Source organism: Neolamprologus brichardi, chromosome 5 (assembly GCF_056152115.1).
Source record: "Neolamprologus brichardi isolate AB-2024 chromosome 5, ASM5615211v1, whole genome shotgun sequence".
NCBI lineage: Eukaryota > Metazoa > Chordata > Actinopteri > Cichliformes > Cichlidae > Neolamprologus > Neolamprologus brichardi.
Genome location: NC_142108.1, coordinates 1628872 through 1648076, shown reverse-complemented (window position 1 = coordinate 1648076; position 19205 = coordinate 1628872). Strand labels below are relative to the sequence as shown.

Genomic DNA, 19205 nt, shown 5'->3' with positions numbered 1-19205 from the left:
AAGCCTTTCACTTTCCACACTGCTACATGGGGCTGAGAGGTATTTACTCGTCTGTTTCTCTGTTTAGAAGTCTCACTAGCACAGTCACAGCTGGGATGACATCAGAGGCTAGTGCGTCGTAGCTGCTCACTTTTTTAGTTAGTTCCTCAAAGGGGGCGAGGATGGCAACAGTCGTCTCCATAAGAGCCCATTGGTGAGCGGTGAGATAGTCAGGGAGCTCGTGCTCGGACACGCCCAGCACTCGCTTTTGCTCAATGAGGGACTGGAGCATGTAATACGTGCTGTTCCAGCGCGTCTGTACGTCCTGCTGCAGTCTCTTTATTGGCTGGTTGAGCTGTCCCTGAATGTCCTCGAGGCGGGAGTAGGCTAAGGCGGAATGTTTAAAATGCCCAACTATTTTCCGTCCCACTGCTATAGCATCAGCTATTCTTTCTTTTTTCAGTTTTTATTTTATTTTTTTGATCCACATCAAATCTTTTTTTGCTCATGATTCACCCTGTAGCTTGTAGGTTTGGTTCAAGGCTTAAAGTTTTTTATGTAACGATATTCTGAAATGGCAAATGAATGGGGAATTCACTTCTGAAACCAGAGCCCTTAAAGTGGGTGGTCACCGTTGCCGTCTACAATTCAGCCCAAGCGGCCTGTGTTTATCTCAGTAATGAACTGATAACCCAACAGCAGTTAAGATGATGCTGTTGAGTTGTAATTAACACGTCAGTAGTCAGTGAGAGGGCACCCTATCATGGTACCATACTGGAATTCACTGAGATACTGAGAACAACCTATTGTTTCACAAATGTTTGTAGAAGAAATCCACATGCCTACGTGCTTGATTTTATACAGATGTAGTTCAGGTGGTAGAGCGGGTCACCTACTAACTGGAAGGTTGGAGGTTTGATCCCAGTCTGCTTCAGTCTGCATTCCAACCCCATGTTGCCCCATTGCATTGGTGAATGCATCCATCTCCAATGGATTGTATGAATGCTAGGAGTAAGCACTTGGAAACAGCATAGAGTAAAAAATAAAATGGCTTGTAAAGCGCTTTGAGTGCTCAGAGTAAAAAAACACTATATAAGAACCAGTCCATTTGCCATCTGGCTATGAAAGCGATTGGATGAATAGCTGATTGAGTGAATATCTTCGGCAATATAGTGTCATAAACATAGACTTACATTCGTTTATGTAACAGAACTGATAACTCACTGGAAAACAAGGAGGTTAAACCTAAGAAAGCTGTCTAAGGTGCTTCTAAGGCCACTTTTGTACCCCTGGCTGCAGCAATGATGTTAAGAAACCAAGGATGTACTATCCACTTTCACACTGTCCGTCTTTAAGCAGTCATTGGTTCTGGGAAAATCCACCTGTTAGCTATACTGTTTGAGTTTGTAAAGCACCTTATAAATGAGGACTGTCAGGGGTGGCCCAAAGGGTCTGGGGGAAGATGCATATTTATAACTTATAAAAAACTTATAACTTTTAACTGTATATTTACAAGTTCTAGTAACTACTTTTGTGTTTTAGCCACACAAAAGTAGTTTAAAAAAAAACAATTAAATTATAGAAAAGTTCCTGTTTTTGTCATTGGCTGTATCCCAATTCAGGGTCTGCAGCCTTAAAGTACGCAGCCTCAGCGATCCTCAAGGGCCGCGTACTTAAAGACCGCTAAGGCCGGAAGTGCGAGGCTTGTGAAATGGGACGGTCTAGCCTCCGTTGCGCTGCCCAGGTTGCCTAGCAACCTTGATACTAACAGCTGGAAACGTTTCATACAGCTTTGTTTGACAGAAATGAAGGAGAAAATCTTTTGTTCATTTGTTTGTTTGTTTCTACATGAGCTTTGATCCTTCTCTAATTAAACTCAGCTATTGGACGGCGTATATTTAAAGTAAAGGCTTTAAAACCAAGTTAGTACAAACGTCACTAATGTCACATGACTTTGCCGACATGTGGCCAACAGTAATGTTTTAATGTTCTTCGTTATTAAACATTTGCACATAAATAAGTGACATAATATTCAGTACTTACTTAAAGTTTACTCTTCGGGCGCCCCTCATCCGCCGTTTTTTTCGGCAAAATTATCCACACCCACCGCCGCGCTATGCATTCTGGGATATGTTGGGCCACGAAGTCTACACCGCCACATCCTTAAAATTCAGGGAAATGAAGGACGCATTTGAGGGCCGCATTTCGAGCAGCCTTCGAATTGGGACAGCCTTCGTCGCGTCGCGGTGATGTAATCGGCCTTAAAATGCGGCCTTTAAGGCTGCAGACCCTGAATTGGGATACAGCCATTGTCTGCTATAGAAATTTCAGTTTTAAAAAAAAAAGTATTTTAAACAAGTAACTGATACTTGTTTTTATAAATATAGGGCAGTCTGGGCAATGAGCCACCAGAACCTTTTCTGTAATTTTACACATTTGTCATGTAGAGGTGGACTGTTGAAATTATGCTTTTTAAAAAATGTTATATTAATATATCTCTGGGTTTAAATGTGTAGTTAAATGTCTTTATACGGACAGAAAGGGGAGTTTCACTTGTCCAGCTCACTTTGATGTAAAGTGGGCTGGACAATTGTAAAATGATATTCTGAACTCTAGATGCTCAGAAAATCTTTTTCATACCAAGTGTCTTAAAATTGTGGTCCTCAACATGGTCCTCTCATACTGCATTGTATTTTCAAGAGGACTGTTTCTGTTATATGCTCTCTTTAGAATAGAAACTCCTGTTGCTATAATGCAATAAGCGCCACATACTGCAGCCTCATAATTCCTGTGCAGTTTAATGACAATCGGCTTTGAAAACTAAATATTACAGCTTTCATAAATGTAGGATTTGTTATGTTCTTCTGTTTCTGCATGCAAATTAGTCTGGTTACTGATAAGAGTTTCAATGAATGCTGACATCTTGGTTCAGATATTGTATTTTAGTAAAACATACTAAATACCAAACTAATTCCTACAAATTGTGGAGCACAAAAGTTGTAGAAGCTCCCCCTCTAGCATCCAGTGTTTTGTAACTGTGCCCCCTCCCTCTGTATGTGTTGCAGAGGAGCAGTTTATCAATGATGGGAAGCTCGTGAAGCTGCTGAGGAGGATCTGCTGATCGTTCACACCAAACGCTACCTCAACAGATTAAAGGTAGCCTTGCTTGCTTTATCTCACCCATAGTGCAGCATCTATCACTTTGACTGGCATCATTTTTCTTCCATCTTTCCTGCCGTAACACATGAATTTAATCCAATTCATTTGACATGGAGTGTCACCTCACTGGAGAGGATGAAGTCTGAACCTGTATGCGAGGTCAAGACATAGTGACTATGATGTAATCGGGCTCACCTCAACGCATTGCTTGGATTCTGAAACGAATCTCCTGAAGATGTTTGATTTGCAGGTGAAGGTGGGAGCAGAGCTGTCAGCTGATCACCACCTGGTGATGAGTTGGATCAGGTGGAAGTGAAGGCGTTGGGAACGTTGTGATGTTCCTGGGGTTTATGGGATTTGCCCAGAGTTCCTTAAGGCTCTGGATGCTGTAGCTCCGTCTTAGATGATGTACCTCTGCAACACGTGGAAGCTGGGGACAGTGCCTCTGAATTGGCAGACTTGGGTGATGATTCCCCTCTTCAAGACAGGGAATCAGAGGGTGTGCACAAACTTTAAGGGGGATCACTCTCCCCTTTGAGATGGTTCAGGCGTCTTACTAGGATGTCTCCTGGAGGTCTGGGTATAGTGTTTCAGGTGTGTCCTACTGGGAAGAGGGCCTGCTTGGATAAACTAAAGGATGTCTAGCTTTCCACTGCATGAGAACTAGAGGAGGTTGCCCAGGAGATGGAGGTCTAGCCCCTACTTTAACTGCTGCCCCTATAATCTTTTCACCCTAACCTGCTGCACATTAGAGCAGGGCGATATGACCAAAAATATTTATCACGATATACATTTGAAAATTTGCGATAACAATATAATTGACACGAGACAAAATACTTTACAACTCCACAACTTTATTAGTGCAAAAAAAATCAATGTATTTTCACTTAAACAAACAGCTGTTTTTATGTGCATTAAAGTTATATAAAAATGTAACAGTGCAAATGCAAATCCTTGCTGACAGTTTAACCAAAAGGCATTTCCAGTGGAAACTGGCTGACATATCCTCAGCATAACCATGTTTAATACCCACAAAACTTAAAAAGAGGTCACACACACAATACGGTAATATTATGTTGAAGCACAGTATGTATCACTCCGCGAGGCTCCGCCTACGATAGCCGTAATGCTCCAACAATCCATCAAGTGGTGTGGGTTCATAGCTTAGCAAAGTCGTACTAAAACATTTGACAGATTTTCGAGCGCCGTGTACATAAAATCGTTTCGAGGTCAGTAAACACAACCAGAATTCATACATAAAGCACACGGGATTATAAGGGGCACTGTCGACTTTCAGAAAAATCAAAGGATTGATTTTAAGTGTGCCGTATTTTCCAAAAAACACGGTAATAACGACGGCCCGCTAGCATGCTCTACCAAAAATAGTGCTTTGTTGTGTATCTGACGGATGAAAGCTAAACCAGTTCCACACTACTGAAGTTGCAGCATTTTTACAAACCAGTTCTGGTTCATCTGTTTCATTCAACGATCCACTTTCGCCCTTCTCATTCTCCGCCATGCTTTTTCCACCATGTGCGTATGAAAACAAAGGCACTGCGCATGTGCGTTTTACCCATATTCTGTCGTGATATTTCATTTTCTTATTGTTGCCCAACATTATACCGGTGTTACTGTGAACGGTATGATATGGCCCAGCCCTACTGCACATCTTTTCCAGCTCTGTCTCTCTGCCTAACTAATCAATGCAAGCCCTTTCCCCTTCTTTGGCAACTCTTCTGTAACACCTGTTGCCTGTCTCAACTCTTTCCTGAACTCTATGCAACATTCTTTCTTCAACTTCCACCATTTAATCCTTGGCTTCTCCCCTTGCAGTCTGCTCTCTCTTTCACCTTCTGCATAAGATGTAGTCTCCTCCACTCTTATACATTACTCCTGTTTTATCCTTTTCACAAAATCAATCACTATTTTTCTATTATACTTTTTTTTGTCTCTTTAACACCATACCTTCCCAGCACCTCCTCATTACTTCTGTTCAGAATTCTTCTTTCTCTTTCTCTCCAGTCAGTTATCAGTCACCAATCAGTCCTCATCTGATTAATCCTTTGTCCTCAGGGAATATCATGTCACGCATATTAACAACATGGCAAATCTCCTTTGAGCTTTTGTAATTTTAATTTATCCTTTAGAGGGACTGATTAGCATCTACATTTATTTACCTTTCCCTGAGTGGATTTGGGAATTTTAAGCTGTCTGTGGATGTCAGGAATGCTGACGTTTCATTGTAAAGCTCTTCTAGTAGAGTGCCTGCTACAGAGGAAGCAAAGCTGATAACAGTATTTCTGTCACATTCACAGGCTTTGTATTTATTCTGTTGTGAGGTGCAATAGCTTTATTCTTTACTGTCGTTTTTTCATGAGAATTCAAGCTTCAGCCTGAACCCCCTGGCAACATTATTCAGTTTTTCTCCACCTTTATATCCACATCTTTTTTCCTTTCCTTTCCTGTTTTCCGTGCTGTTCATTCAGTTGAGGGCAACTTAGTTTTGTTTGTCTTGTGACAGATGGCAAAGAAAAAAACATCTCTATACCGCTCTAATTATGTTCTGCTTCCATTTAGTGGTCTATGGTGGTGGCAACCATCACAGAAATTCCACCTCTCCTGTTTCTGCCTAATTTCCTGGTGCAGCGGAAGGTGCTGAGGCCTTTGCGGACCCAGACAGGGGGAACAATAATGGTAGGTATCTGACACCCTCATTTCCTCTTCATGCTTGTGGCTGATAATGACATGTTATCTAGCCTCATTTGTCAGAAGTAGAAACAGAGATGATGTCCTGTAGTGTACCACCATCACATAATGATGAGATCCACTCTTGGCTCCGTTTACTTTTATCAACGAATACGAGTGCAGCAGAAACGTTGCAGTTCACACCCACTGCACTCAGCATCCAGCAGCACAATGAGGTTCTTCCACAACAAGGCCTTGGATTTTCAATGACCTTAAGTTGAACTCAGGTTGCCCACCTTAGTAGATAATCTGCATGTGGTTTTAGTGTGTTTTACAAAAAAACATCTAGATGCATGAAATAACTGTACAGTACTCAGCAGGAAATTCCAGGAGGAGGACAACACTGCCACAGTCCAGCACACAGATCGCTGCTCTGCAGTAAAGTAAAGTCTTTAAGTTTTTAGTTGTTCTGGTTCTGGCCTGTTGCTGACCATATACTGCTTTATCAGGCATGGAAGACTGTGCTTACAGGGCTATTTTTTATGCAGCTGCAGATGACATTTAGTACTAACTACAGAACCTGAGATGTTCACATTGTTTTATTACCTTTAGAAACTTTACCTTCATATTCAAGCTCTGTGACAATTTTGTATTAACAAAAGGGTTTCTTGAAAAGACTTGTGCAGACTTTGCTTTAAATTGATGCTTTCTGTAAAAGTTGTGAATTCAAAGGAAATAAAGGTTCTTGTTTTGTTTAGTCTTGTGAGGGTGGACACTTCCAAGGGAAAGCAGCCTAATAGAAAACCTGTGTTAAATATATATATTTCATATATAAAAGCTAATCTCTGTGGCGACAGAGTTTTAGGGGGAAGATGGGTTTTCTTTGTTGAACATATCGTGTGTTTGCACTTTTAAATGGAAATACTCTTTCATGTGTTTTGGGGAATGGTTACTTAAGTTGTTTTAAGTAGGACGAACAGTCTATGTGACTTTATTTGAAACGTTTGTTGTGATTTACTTCTTTAAATCTGTAATGGTTATGTGGAAGGTTTCTTCTTTAAAATCCCGTTTTTGTAGCTGATTAAATATTATTAAATGGAAAAGTTTGAGGCAGCACGGTGGCACGGTGGTTAGCACTGTTGCCGCACAGCAAGAAGGTCCTGAGTTCAATTCCACCATCAGGCCGGGGTCTTTCTGTGTGGAGTTTGCATGTTCTCCCCGTGTCTGCGTGGGTTCCCTCCGGGTACTCCGGCTTCCTCCCACCGTCCAAAGACATGCAGCTTGTGGGGATAGGTTAATTGGATAATCCAAATTGCCACTAGGTATGAATGTGAGTGCGAATGGTTGTCTGTCCCTGTGTGTTAGCCCTGCGACAGACTGGCGACCTGTCCAGGGTGTACCCTGCCTCTCGCCCTATGACAGCTGGGATAGGCTCCAGCGCCCCCCGCGACCCTGAAAAGGATAAGTGGAAGCGAATGGATGGATGGATGAGTTTTCTTTGTTGAACATATCGTGTGTTTGCACTTTTAAATGGAAATACTCTTTCATGTGTTTTGGGGAATGGTTACTTAAGTTGTTTTAAGTAGGACGAACAGTCTATGTGACTTTATTTGAAACGTTTGTTGTGATTTACTTCTTTAAATCTGTAATGGTTATGTAGAAGGTTTCTTCTTTAAAATCCTGTTAGCTGTCTGTGTGAGGCAAATTGGTTTGAAAACATTAATATTTATATCCAAGTTTATCTGGAACGCATTCTTTCTGTCTGACAGGTGCATAAAAGCTAAAAGTCATATTGACACATTGTTTCTCTTGGATTTATATCTTAATATTTTTGGCTGATCTGATTGTTAAGAAAATATTAAATTGAAAGGTGGGAGTCCAGTGGAAATCATAAATCCTATAAATTGATTTTTCTCATGTAGTTTTTAGTGGAGCATAGGGAGAAACTGGAATCTGGGATCTGCCTTTTGGAGCGTTCTTATTGAAAATGGAAAAATAGAGAATAAGACATAAATGGAGTACAAGAAGAAGACCTAAATGAACCTGAGCTATATGCCCACTGTAACGCAAACAACGCATATCATATGGTTTTCTCAGCATACGCTTGATAACAAATGTATTTTCTCTCTGCATTCTGGGCCTGGTGGTCGATGGTGCACATGAGATTCGAGGGCTGTTGTAAAATATGCCCGCTACGCTCTGAAACAGAGTGTTCTTGTTTTCCCCAGACAGAGTGGAGTGTTACGCACACACTCTGTCCATTGCCAGACTGTGTGCATACATGCAAATTTGTGTTATTACTCATCCATCAGAGAACCATATTGGCATTTACACACAATCTCCCCAGGTCACATCTCCTCTCATCAGCTCTCACACATGCTGGTCTGCAGAAGAACATGGCAGAGCAGCCACTCTTGTCTTTTCCAAGCGAGAAATCGTGACCTACCACGGCCTTATTGTTGTTTAAAAAAACCCAAAAATGTCTAACTGATGATATACTTGAGAACATTTTGAGTTTGAAGATTGAAACTACTTTCCTAAGAATGCCCTTTATTTGTGAAGCGGCTTAGATAAATAAGCCTTTAGTATGTTTTTACATACGGCTAAACCAGGAGGGCAACCAGGCCCAATTAATGTCTTCCTGAGGTGTAAGCCGGCACATAAGGAAGAAACTAATGAACTTGAAACGCTGCCCGTCTCACGTTTCTTAAGAAAGCTGCTCTCAGGAGTAGATTTGGATCAGTGAGGCTCTGCAATGAAATCTCCAAAAGGAATTGTAAATATTCCTTTTACATTGGTATTCTTTTTTTTTTTTTTTTTTTAATGATCTATTTAAATTTATTTTTTTTTCACAAATCATGGTCACAATACATAATGGAAACATTGCCATTATACACAAAAAAAAGAAACAAAATAAAACAAACCAAAAAACAAACAAACAAACAAAAAAAAAAAAAGACCCCCCCCCCCCCCCCCCCCCCCACCCGAGGCTCATGTAAAGAGAAACAAAACAAAACAAACAAAAAATGTATGTCACACATCTGGAAAATACGTTTTTATATAGTCAATAAATGGGTTCCAAGTCGCAGAGAATTTTTGTTGTGATGGGAGAACTCTGTATCTAAGTTTTTCCAGTGGTAAAAAGAAAAGCACCTCCTTTAACCATTGTATGTATGAAGGAGCCTTATCAGACTTCCAGTGGAATAGAATAAGTCTACGGGCAAGCAATGTAGCAAATGCTATGGCATTTTCCTGAGATTTACTCGTTTTGTATTGAGATGGCATAACTCCAAAAATGCCAATGCGGAAATCAAGCACTAAGTTCTGCGCACTGATATGAGATAATGCTTTAAATATATTTCCCCAGAAATTATCCAGGTTCGGACAAGACCACATCATGTGACCCTCATTTGCTGGATTATGTCCACACCTGGGACAGGCAGGATCAACTTCTGGGAAAAATTTTGAAAGCCTCTCTTTTGTATAATGAAGACGATGAAGAATTTTAAACTGAATTAAACCATGGCGAATGCAAAAGGAGGAAGTATGTATACGATTTAAACAAGATCTCCACTCATCATCAGATAGATCCACCCCAATGTCTTTTTCCCAATTATTTTTAGTTTTTTCCCAAGTAATAGGCCTTAAGCTCTGTATCAGTTTGTATATGACGGAAATTCTCCTTTTGCCAAAAGGATCTATTTCCAAAATGGTATCCACTTGATTTTTAGGAGGTCGGTACGGGAAAGAAGGAAACAATGTTTTTGCAAAGCTTCGTATTTGCAAGTATCTAAACATATGTGAGGTTGGTATATTGTAATCTCTCATCAGAGCGTCAAAGGTGTTAAAAGTTTCTCCTGAAAATAAATTGTAAAAAAACTTCAAACCATTATTATGCCAAATTTGGAATGCTTTATCTGAAATGGATGGCAGAAAAAAAGGGTTATAAGCAACAGGGAAAAAATTACTAACTTGTTGCAAACAGAAGTGCCTTCTGAATTGAAGCCATATTTTAATAGATGTTCCTACAACTGGATTTGTTATTTTCTGTTTTTGATTTAGAGCTAGGGATGAGGTTAGGAGGGGAAGTGGATTAGACATCAGTTCCATTTTTACCCAAGCCTCACCCTCGTTATTCTCATAAACATATTTCCAGTACAATAATTTGGAGATATTAGCCGCCCAGTAGTAAAAGATAAAATTTGGCAACCCTAGCCCACCAGCCTCTTTTGGTACTTCCAAATATGTTTTTTCTATTCTGGGATTTGAATTTTTCCAAATAAATGTTGCTATTAATCTGTCTAAATCTTTGAAACTTGATTTGGTTATAAAAACAGGAACCATTTGGAAAACATAGAGAAATTTTGGTAAGACTGCCATTTTAACTATATTTATTCTGCCTGCCAATGAAATTGGAAGTGTTGCCCATTTTTTAAAATCTTGCAATGTTTGTTCTAACAAAGTGTCAAAATTATAAATTCGCAACTCGTTCATTGTGCGGGTTATATTTATTCCCAAATATTTAAACGTTTCTTTTTCTAATTTAAAAGGGAAGGCAGAGAAATCTTGCTCTATGTTATTAATAGGGAACAGTAGGCTTTTTGAATAGTTCAATTTGTATCCAGATATGCATCCAAAGTGGTCTAATATCTTAAACAATTTAGGGATTGATGCCGTTGGATTAGATATATAAAGCAATAAATCATCTGCATACAATGATACTTTGTGCACTGTCCCGTCCCTAGAGATTCCGGCAACCTGACTGTCCTCCCTAAGAGCGATAGCTAAGGGTTCGATTACTAAGTTGAAGAGATAGGGGGATAAACTACAGCCTTGCCTGCAGCCTCTGCCAAGCTGAAAAATGTCAGAGGTTACATTATTTGTCCTCACTGCTGCAACTGGAGAGGAATACAGTATTTTAATCCATTTTCGAAACACTGGGCCAAATTCAAATTTATTTAGGACCGCATGAAGATATGGCCATTCTATACGGTCGAAGGCCTTTTCTGCATCAAGAGAAATTATTATTTCTGATTTTTCTTTTGGTTCTGATGCATATAAAATATTAAATAGGCGACGCATATTATAAAATGACTGTCGCCCTGATATAAAGCCGGTTTGATCAGGATTAATAATTTTTGGCAGTATAAGATCAATTCTATTAGCTAAGATTTTTGTGAGAATTTTGTAATCGCAATTTAAAAGGCTCACCGGTCTGTAGGAGCTGCATTGTGAGGGATCCTTACCCTTTTTGTACAACACAGAAATTATGGCTTGTTTCATAGTATCTGGTAATTTCTCTTGAAGGAATATTTCCTGGTATACATCTTTGAGTATTGGTGCTAGTTTGTCTATAAACATTTTATATAATTCAATAGGGAAACCATCAGGTCCCGGTGCCTTGTTACTTTGCATTGATTTAATTACTTCGACAATTTCACTAATGGTTATCTCTCTATCAATTTCTGTTCTGTCATTTACAGATATTTGTGGAATTGGTAATCTATCAAGCATTTCAGCAACCTTTTTTTCATCAACCGGATCTGAAGTATAAAGATTGGAATAGAACATTTTAAACTGGTCATTAATGGTTTTCGGATCGGACGTCTTTTCTCCAGAGGTTTTACAGATTTCAGAAATCGTGTTAGCTGATATGGATTGCTTAATTTGATGTGCCAAAAGTTTTCCGGCTCTTTCCCCATGTTCATAGAACTTTTGCCTTGATTTGAAAAATAAACGTTCTGTTTGCTGAATGGACAGAATTTTGTATTCTGAATTTAGTAATAATTTTCTCTTATAGAGGTCTGGTGTTGGATTTTCTGCATATAAGCCATCAATCTCTTTTATACTGTTGGCTAGGTTGTTCATTTGTTGTAAGTTTTTCTTTTTTTGAAATGAAACATATGAAATGATCTGGCCTCTAAGATAGGCCTTTAATGCCTCCCATACAACGGTCATTTTCATCCCTTGGGTTTGATTTGTCTCTAAGAAAAACTGTATTTGCTCAGAGACCATTTTTTTAAATGAGTCTTTAATTAGGAGTAAAGGATCAAGTCGCCAGGCCATTTTTTGACTTGAGCGTTCATAAAAATTTACATCTAATTGTACTGGACTATGGTCTGAAATAACAATAGAATTGTATTGGCAATCTAAAACCTTGGGAAGAATTCTATTATCTACAACAAAAAAATCTATCCGTGAGTATGACCGGTGCACTGGTGAAAAAAAAGAGAATTGTTTAGATGTTGGATTTTTGTTCCTCCAGGGGTCAAAAAAAGCATAAGATTGCATAAAAGATTTTAGAACATTACCCGCTTTTGAAATTTTGCTATCAGGTTTAGGATTAGATCTGTCAAGTTGAGGATTAAGCACGCAGTTAAAGTCACCACCCAGAATCAAATGGGACTCTGTTAAATCTGGCAGGTGTTTTAAAAAGGTACAATAAAAATCTGGGTCGTCCCAGTTTGGTCCATATACATTTGCAAGAATTACTTGTTTCCCATACAACCTACCCTGTATAATAATATATCTCCCTCTGGTATCCGCCACAGTTGATAGTGGAATAAATGGAATCCCCTTCCTAATTAGAATAGCCACACCCCGTGATCTATCCTCAAATTTTGAGCTAAATATTTGGCTTATCCATGTTTTTTTTAGTTTAATTTGTTCACTTGATCGGAGGTGTGTTTCCTGCAGATATACAACGTCGGATCTCAATGATTTTAAATGAGTAAAAACCCTTGTGCGTTTAACCGGATTATTTATACCTTTAACATTCCAGCTTATAAAACGAAGAGGCAGATTACTTTGCGAGCTTGCCATTCAGGTACCAAAATGCAGGTGCTGAAAAAATATGTCCCAACCTCTGGAACCCGAAGAAAGAGGGGGAAAAAAAAAAAAAAAGAAAAAAAAAAAAAAAAGGGAAAAATAAATAAACAAAACGAGCCTCAAAACCCCATGCTGATCTACTATTATCCCTGAGATCGCAACCCTCCAGGCTAGGATAGCACAGTGACTAAACATACTGTTAACCCTCAAACAGCCCCTCAACTGGGCAAATATATAACATTTAATAACTAAACAAAACTCCAAAACTTATATTTTCCACTTTCCCCGTGTTTATTCTAATCAAATGCCCCAGAATAACAGCAATATCTCGAACATATCGAAAAATCGGAACAAAGGAGGAAGGCAGAGTATTCATAATAAATTAAATCAAAATCATTATACCTTCCGGCCTTTTTTGAGTATGGCCCAATTAATTACTTGACTTCTCCCCAACACCAACGTAAAATTATGTCCCTTGAATTCAAACAATCGCACATATGAAGTCCAACTTATCTCTTCTCACTCGGCTGTACCTCTCACGGCCGTAGTAAGTCTTTTTTGATAAAGTCTATTGCAGCTGCTGGGTCGGTGAAACGATTGTCCTGTCCCGTAGGTGAAGTGATGCGGAGAACAGCTGGAAACAAAAGTCCAAACTTAACGCCAGTGCAGCCTCGGAGCAAACGTTTAGCCTCCATAAAAGCAGCTCGTTTCTTTGCCACCATTGCTGTAAAATCAGGAAAAATGCTTATCTTCATGTCCTGCAGCAGCAACGGCTGCGACTTGGCGGCCCTTCGGAACACCTCTTCCTTCTCTTGGTAATAGTGAAACTTCACCACGATTGCCCTGGGGGAGTTTCCCTGTTGACCCAAGGCTCGATGAGCGCGGTCCAACATCGGAGTAAAATCGAGGCCCAGTATGTCTTTCAGCATTGTAGCAATAACTGCCGTGGGTTTCCCGGTGTTTTCAAAGCCCTCATTCACCCCTACAATGCGTGCATTGCACCGGCGTTGTCGCCCCTCGATGTCATCCAATTTGCTGGTCAACTTAGCAACGTCCGATTTCAGCTTGCTAACCTCGTTTTCCAACTCCACTGTCCGGTCTGAATAAGTATTCAAACCAAACTCAACACTTTCCAAACGAGTCTCTTGCTTCTCCAAATCTTCTTTGATTGTGTCTATTTTATCATTTAAATCTTTCGTGCTTGAATCGATACGGTCCAATATCCTCTTTTCAGAGCTAGCAATCGCTCTCATAATCTCACTCATGTCAGGGGGTGGTGCCTCCGATCTGTCCTCAGCATGGTCCGAGGCTTTTGCGGCCTGTTCTTTCCCCGATCTAGTTTTGCTCATAATTCGTACAGCGTAGCTTTAAAGATGTAAAAAGTGCCTCAGAGCAGCACACGGGCGTATTGTCGTACTATTATTAAAAGTTCGTTAGTTTTGGAGCGGTGGAATTATGAAAAAAGTTAGTCCATTGAGGAGCCCTGTACAACACGTCTTCACATGGCTATCACCTGGCCTTTACTCCGCTTACATTGGTATTCTGCTGAATAATTCTTGGCTTCAGATATATTAACTTTTAAAGATTTTAGGTTTTTGGAGGGTAGTACTCTTTAGTCCCACTTTCTTTATTTGTTTTTGTTTGACTTTTATAATATCCTGCTGTACAGCACAAGCTGGTCTGTGTGGCTTCGGGTTTTTGTTCCATGACACAGTGACAGGGCTCCCATGGACAAGTTGTTTGAAAACCTGTCACCTTTTAATTACACGTCACTGTTGAAGTCTCAGCAGAGCAGAGCGCTTCGCATGGGACAAAGAAAAGAAAAGAAAAGAGCACGAGTCCACTTTATTTTTCCGGTTAACCCATTAACTTTGGCAGTAATTAAGTCTGTTGTTGTCCATATGCATATTTAGAAATAGTACATGTTTTACATAGTTAGAAGTCAGATTCACTAGTCGTACTTACTCGTTTTTAAATCCGTGCCATGCACAGAAAACCAGCACTAGAATGCATCGCTTTGCACCTTTTATTTGTTGTTGTTTTTCAGTCAACATGAATCAGTTCATGGTGACTGCAGGAGCCACTTGAAGATTCCTGTTGCATTCTGTAGTTTATTTTTTAAAAGGTCATTTTCCTTTCAGGGGATTTTCTGTCTCTGTCAACCAGACAGGATCTTTTATACATTTTTATGGTCACATAAAGGCAACTGAACTGAAATATTGTCTCTTTCACAGGCAGGAAAACTTGCTGTTGAGCGAGGGTGGGCCATAAACGTAGGTGAGTTTGCAATATATGCACTGATCCATGCATCAGTAATACGTCTATCTGCAATCAGCTGATATATGTTTAGCTTTCAAATGGGAAACGGTTTACCCCACACTCTTCACCTCCCTATGGAGCCTAGCTATGGAGGTTTGCATGAGATAGTGGTGTCACATGCCAGGTTTCCAGTGTCTTCAGCATGCAACAAAAGCCTTCATTTCCCACAGTGGTATTTGTATGCAGTCTTTGCATATAGCTTAAATTAGGTGGTGAATTATTATTATTTTTTATTTATTTATTTATTTTAGTAAAAAAAGAAAAGTAACAGCACCAGCTGCTAGAATGGGAAAAACTAAACAAACAAAAAAATACCCAATTATTTTCATTGGTTTGGTTGCAAAAAGTTCCGTTTTCTATTTGGAATTTATTCATTATTTATTTGGACGCGATGTTTGGTTTCCGCCCAATTTTTTGGTTTTTCTTTCCCCACTTAGCACAAATATGTTTTTGAATCATTTGCAAAGGGAATGCTCTGTGTTAACGAGATGCTATAAACTCTTCAACATCAGTTGACAACACCAGTCTGTTTCTGGTAGCTGTGAGTGAAACAGTGTTCAGCGTAAAGTAGAACATGCTGATCAGTTTCCTTAGCTGCTTATCACCTAGAGGAGGAGTGGCGCAAACATAGCACTCACCAGACCAGACATGGACCGTATTTTTTGCATCATAAGGCGCGTTAAGCAAAACAAAACAGTCAGACAAGTCAAATTTTATTCATCTCATTCTTCTTGCTTCCTCCACTTTCGTACCATTGATTCATTAATGCTGAAATCTCTCGCAGCTGCTCTATTCCCATGTTGCAGTTTATTAATAACTAACCTCGTATTGTTCTCCTGACTGACATTTGATCCGTTTACAGCATCCTGCCATGCGATTGCATTTGTCCCTAACCATCAGGAACCCTCACGTTAACTTTTATCGAGTGGAAAAAAAGTTAGCGCTCATCCTCCAGCTTCACTGTGTTTATGTGATGCTAACATAGCTGTGTGCTAGCAATCATGTAGCACATCATTATATACCAGCTAGTCCAACTTCAGTAACCCTGCTGTTTAGTTTTCTGTCTTCATTTATGTTTGAAGTGATAGCAGAGCTGTACGTTTTAATTTTTTCAAAAATCTCAGTCAGAACTAAGAAGGACCGATCCGATATTACGTATCAGTATCTGTCCGATACTGACCTAAATGACTGTATCAGATATCGGAGAGAAATAAAAAATGTAATCCGATCCATTAAATATCACAAAAGCACCTCACAAAACTTGCGACATAACGTATCCCAGCTCATAACCTTAGCACGTCAGAGCAGTATGCGTCTCGTGATAGAGTGGCTGTAGCGTGTGAGACCTGTCGGCAGTCTGGTTGAGCATTTGGAGCCTCGCTGCGCGCTTCCAAACCGGCATTTCATCTCCGAGAAAGCTATGCCAGAGAAGTAAAGCAAGTGTGTAAGTTCATCTCTGAATGTTAGTAAAGCATTCCCATGTTAAGCTTAACAACCGATATATGGAGCGACTGCCTCTCATTCTCTCCCCCTCCCTCTCCTGCTGCTACTTCAATCATGAAACTGATCAATGATCAGCTGATCGGCTTTTCTGTCGCGACTCCCGTCTCTCTTGTTTGTTTATCGCCCACTTCGCGGCAGAAAGAGGAAACCAGCGGATAAACAACAGCCGAACGTTTAAGCTTGATAAACTGTTGTTACACCAGGATCCTTTTCTAGCTGACGGCTGGTAACTGTGCAGGGGCGGATCTAGCGAAGTTTTGCCAGGGGGGCCGATAGGGCATGAACAGGGAAAGGGGGGCACAAAAACAAACTTTTCTTTCTAATTGTCATGTCTAGCTTTTAATAAATAATTATCTGAATCTTACAACCAAAGTTTTCATCTTATGTAAAATGTATAGAAGTCCATTATTGTATATAGTAACTATTAAGTCAAATTTATAACCTAGAAATATTTTGGGTGCAGTGTATTTTTTGCATACAGGTGTAACAGAATAGCTTTAGTGTGGCTTTGTTTAAAACTTGAGTATGGACTTATACAAAATGCAGCAAGATATTTAAAAAAATACATAATTCATACATAAAATGCACCGGATTATAAGGCGTGCTGTCGATTTTTGAGAAAATTAAAGGATTTTAAGCGCGCCTTATAGTGCGGAAAATACGTTAGCATTTTTACAAGTGCTACTGGTCTGCCATTTAAGCAGCAGCCAGCTAGAGTCAGGTATATGTACACATTGATTTCCTGGATATTCTGTATCACAGCAGCTAGTGTCTCAGCTTAAATAAATGCATTTGTTTGACTCTGTGATGAAGCGTCAAACAAATAAATTGCTCAGTTAAGCGGCCACAATGTTTTCATTTGGGATTTTTTGTTGTAAACTTGTTTCACAGCAGAAACATGCAGAGTGTATCTATATAAAAGTCATTCATAAAGGCAATGACATTAAAGTGGACATGAAATACTACATGGAGCCCTGGTTTTAAAAAAACACGTACGTAGACGTAACCTCCTAGGACCTGGCGTCCACAAATGTGGACATCACATTTTGGGTTGTCTAGACCAAAATACTACATTTTGCTCTACAAGGGCCTGATATCCACTTATCAGGACATTACACTGCCACTGCTCTATTGAAATTTTAAACAAATATGCTCATATGTGGATCTCATTTTTCTCACAAACAAAAATGTGGTTTAAAAAACAAATCTGGTAATTCTTTGGCACCTGATGACTGTAAAAACAATCAGCCCAAATATAAGTAAGAGAAATAAGAGAAATTAAAAATGCATGCCGTGGAAGATTCCGGGTGCTTAAAATTTTTAGAAGATGTTATTTGCCAGTACAGAGCGTGACGTCACTTTTATACTGCATGTTGAAAAACCAAAGAAACCAACAGGTTCGAGCCTGTTTTGAGTGAGGTGACAGGTGGTTCACTGAAACAAGCTCAGAAAAACTGGGATTTTTTTTTCCTCTTCTGTCTGTGTGTACCGTGCAGCACTATTTTATGCAATAAAACATCATTTCTTTCCCCAAGCACACCTGAACAGTTCACAAAATAATAGGTCAGCACATGTGCATCACACCACAACTATAACTAATACATAGAAGGCCTGAAACAGAACAGAAAAATCTGTTTAAAATGTATCTAATCAGAGCTGATTGTTAATTAAACCTACAAATCTGTAATTTAAGCTTAAAAAATACATGTATGCAATTCTTAAATATAATCAACTACTCTTATTTAAGCAGAAATTGTGAGACTCATCTGTATGAAGGAGCAATTTGAAAAGATAGGTTTGGAAGCATTTAGTATTGACTGTAGGACCTCTTAATAAATTTGAAAAGAAATAAAACTCGTAGGACTCTATATTAGCATTTTATTCAAGATCTTGTTATTCAAGATCTGATCTCATTTTTCGGTGGACCCTGGGGCCTTCTTTTTCTGTTTTAGGCCCACAGCCATGAGGAATCTTTTCCACGATGTATTCTTCTTTGCTTTTCCTGGGAGATTTTCTAACGGAGCAGCAGCTTCCCCCAGGAGCTTGACGGCCTGTGATTCGGGGACAAGGTGTTCCTCCTGCTCTGAAACCTTCTCAGCAGTGTTGAGGCTGGATGCAATCAGCTCTTTGATTTGTGATCTTAATCTCTCCACGTCTCGGATAAGTGACCGCTCCTTCACCGCGGCATCATTTTGGGCTCGGAGCTCACATATTTGCTGTTCTAGGTGTTCCCTCGTGGCCCTCAGGTCTCTGATGAGGAGCACATCTGTTAATGTGCTTTCTACGTGCAGTCTGTTCTCCTGGTTTAGCTGATGTTGAATTAGCCCGAATTCTTGTTGAAGAGCTGCGCTAGCTAGTAGCTCCGTGTTGTTATTCTTTTGCTGCTTGAATTTGTCACAGATCTTTTGCAACCTTCGTGCCTCTTTCTTTGCTTTCTTCTCTGCATTCATGTACTTGTTCTTCAGACGTTTCTCCTGTTGTAGTTTATATGTCGCCCTGTCCAGCTGTTGACGTAGCTCATCCGTCTTTTCAGTTGACTGTTTTCTGGATGTATTCTGCGCCATCATGACGTTGATCTGACTGAGAAGTCTGTTACCGTGTTTCATAGCACTCTGCAAAGTCGTATCCTTTTCCTTCACCTGCCTTTGGAGGTGCTCTATTTGAGCTTTCTGTTCTTCCAGCTTGGCGGCCCCTTGAGCAACCTTTTCTTGTAGGCAAGCACACAGAGTCTC

The 19205-nt window shown here is 39.8% G+C and overlaps 2 protein-coding genes across 2 annotated transcripts in view; one reads left to right on the top strand and one right to left on the bottom strand.

The window, feature by feature from the left end:
• The window catches only part of hdac11 (histone deacetylase 11), a 57835-nt gene that overhangs the window by 3443 nt on the left and 35187 nt on the right, over positions 1-19205 (top strand). Inside the window, 4 exon segments of the mRNA XM_006800198.3 lie at positions 3045-3065; positions 3068-3135; positions 5716-5832; positions 14886-14928. Of these exon segments, the coding sequence (XP_006800261.2) occupies positions 3045-3065; positions 3068-3135; positions 5716-5832; positions 14886-14928 (249 nt within the window).
• On the bottom strand, positions 12750-14158 carry LOC148102679 (uncharacterized). Its single transcript, XM_087841244.1, has one exon. It carries the CDS (start codon positions 13998-14000, stop codon positions 13188-13190), a length of 813 nt encoding a protein of 270 aa, XP_087697370.1. The 5' UTR covers positions 14001-14158; the 3' UTR covers positions 12750-13187.

Bases quoted from the DNA above. Each gene is read 5' to 3' on its own strand.
- LOC148102679 (XM_087841244.1), bottom strand. From the start codon at position 14,000: ATGAGCAAAACTAGATCGGGGAAAGAACAGGCCGCAAAAGCCTCGGAC.